Source organism: Pinus tabuliformis, chromosome 4_1 (genome assembly GCF_031772625.1).
Source record: "Pinus tabuliformis cultivar Carrire ecotype Pingquan chromosome 4_1, CPIR1, whole genome shotgun sequence".
Taxonomy (NCBI): Eukaryota; Viridiplantae; Streptophyta; class Pinopsida; order Pinales; family Pinaceae; genus Pinus; species Pinus tabuliformis.
The window spans coordinates 359571083-359572840 of record NC_142303.1 but is presented as its reverse complement, the minus strand read 5'-3'; the positions used below and the strand labels follow the sequence as shown (position 1 = coordinate 359572840).

The 1758-nt window shown below is 35.9% G+C and overlaps 1 protein-coding gene across 1 annotated transcript; it reads right to left on the bottom strand.

Annotated features, from left to right (window-relative positions):
- Positions 1-794: 794 nt before the first annotated feature.
- On the bottom strand, positions 795-1367 carry LOC149175771 (uncharacterized). The gene has a single exon (XM_089421235.1). It carries the CDS (start codon positions 1365-1367, stop codon positions 795-797), a length of 573 nt encoding a protein of 190 aa, XP_089277361.1.
- Positions 1368-1758: the final 391 nt, after the last annotated feature.

The window sequence follows — 1758 nt, the reverse complement described above, 5'->3', positions numbered from 1 at the left end:
ATGTTCTTTTAGTCTTTTTTGCAGGGAGAGACCTGTTTCTCCAATATAACTCTTTCCACAAGAACAATTAATTCTATATACTCCCTTGAGTTGATGTCTATCAATATTATCCTTGACAGACCTCATACCCTACTTAATTGTTCCAGGTGCTGTGAACTGCGTGAATATGTCTTTCTTCCTCAAGATCTTGGCAATCTTATTTGTCACCCCTTGAATGTATGGTAGGAATACTCTACCACATTGAGGTTGGGCTTGAGCCTGAGGCTCTTGGGATAAAACCCTCGTTTCAGCTCTTTCTATGACTTTTTAAATTTCTTTTTCTTTATAGCCTATACTCTTAAATACAAAAAATAAATGCTTCTTTTCTTCGTCAGGATGCTCAAAGTCATATATTCTAAGGGCTCTAATAGCAAGAGTGTTAAGAACACCAAACTTCTAGGAAGGATGATGATAAGATTCAACATGGAGGTATCTTTCTATGTGAGTTGAATTCCTGAATATTTTATGACCTAAAGAGCCATCCTCTTTTATGATGATAAGGATGTCTAAAAATGGGATGCTTTTATTCTCCTCCATCTCCAGAGTAAATTTTATTTCAGGATAAATAGAGTTAATGTGATTAAAAACTAATCAAGTTCTGTCCTTCCATGAGCCCATTTAACAATATCATTAATGAATCTCTTCCACCAAGCTGACCTGAAAGGGTATGATTAAAGGGCTTTCTTCTCAAAGTAATCCATGTATAAGTTAGCCATAATTGGTGAGAGGTGTGATCCCATTGCCATCCCAAATGTCTACTCATAATAACCTCCTTGGAAAGTGAAAACAATTGACTGCAAACAAATCTCAGCAAGTCTTGTAGTTTCTGGATCTGTAACTTTCTTTATATCCCAAATAGCCTCATCCAGGGGAATATTGGTGAATAAGGATACCACGTCAAAACTTACCAGGATGTCATCTTGATCCACCCTTTCATTTTTGATAAGATCCATAAAATCATGGGAGTCCTTAATAAAAGAATCAGTGTTTCCAACAAGAGGCTTTAAGATCTTGACAACATACTTAGCCAATTCATAGGTTGGGGAACCAATGGTATTAACTATTGGTCTAAGAGGAAACCCTTCCTTGTGGATCTTTGGTAACCCATAAGTTCTTGGGAAAATTTCACAAGGAGTTAATATTTTCTTTAATTTGTCATCAAGGTTGGACTCTGAAATTTCCTTCTTAACCTCTCTCATGATCTTGGGAATGGGATTAGCGTTAAGATTCTTATAAATTCCACAACTAAGGTATTCATTCATTTTAAAAATATATTCTTCCTTATCCAGAACCACAACTTCCCCTCCCTTATCTGCTTTAAGAACCATAATTTTATCATTATTTCATAGGGACTTAAAAGCAATTTGTTCCTCTTTACTTAAGTTACTCTTGGGAGCTTTAGCCTTTCTCATTATGAGGGAAAATTCCTGCCTTAATGCCTCCTTATCTTCCAAACAGAGGTTATTTATCCCATCCTTGATGCTACAAATCATACTCTCTACAGGGATGTTCTTAGGTGCAACTGCAAACCCTAAACCCTTGTTGAGAATATTAATAACCTCTGCACTTAATTCCTTAGAAGACAAATTAACTACCTTTCTTCTAGGCTTAACTCTTGATGATATGATGGAACCTAAGATTTTGAATCCTGAGGAGTTCTTATTGACAAAGTCTCGGATAACATCGCAGTCCTTGTTTAAAGAGATGCTTCTAAAGAAA

Bases quoted from the DNA above. Each gene is read 5' to 3' on its own strand.
- LOC149175771 (XM_089421235.1), bottom strand. From the start codon at position 1,367: ATGGTTCTTAAAGCAGATAAGGGAGGGGAAGTTGTGGTTCTGGATAAG.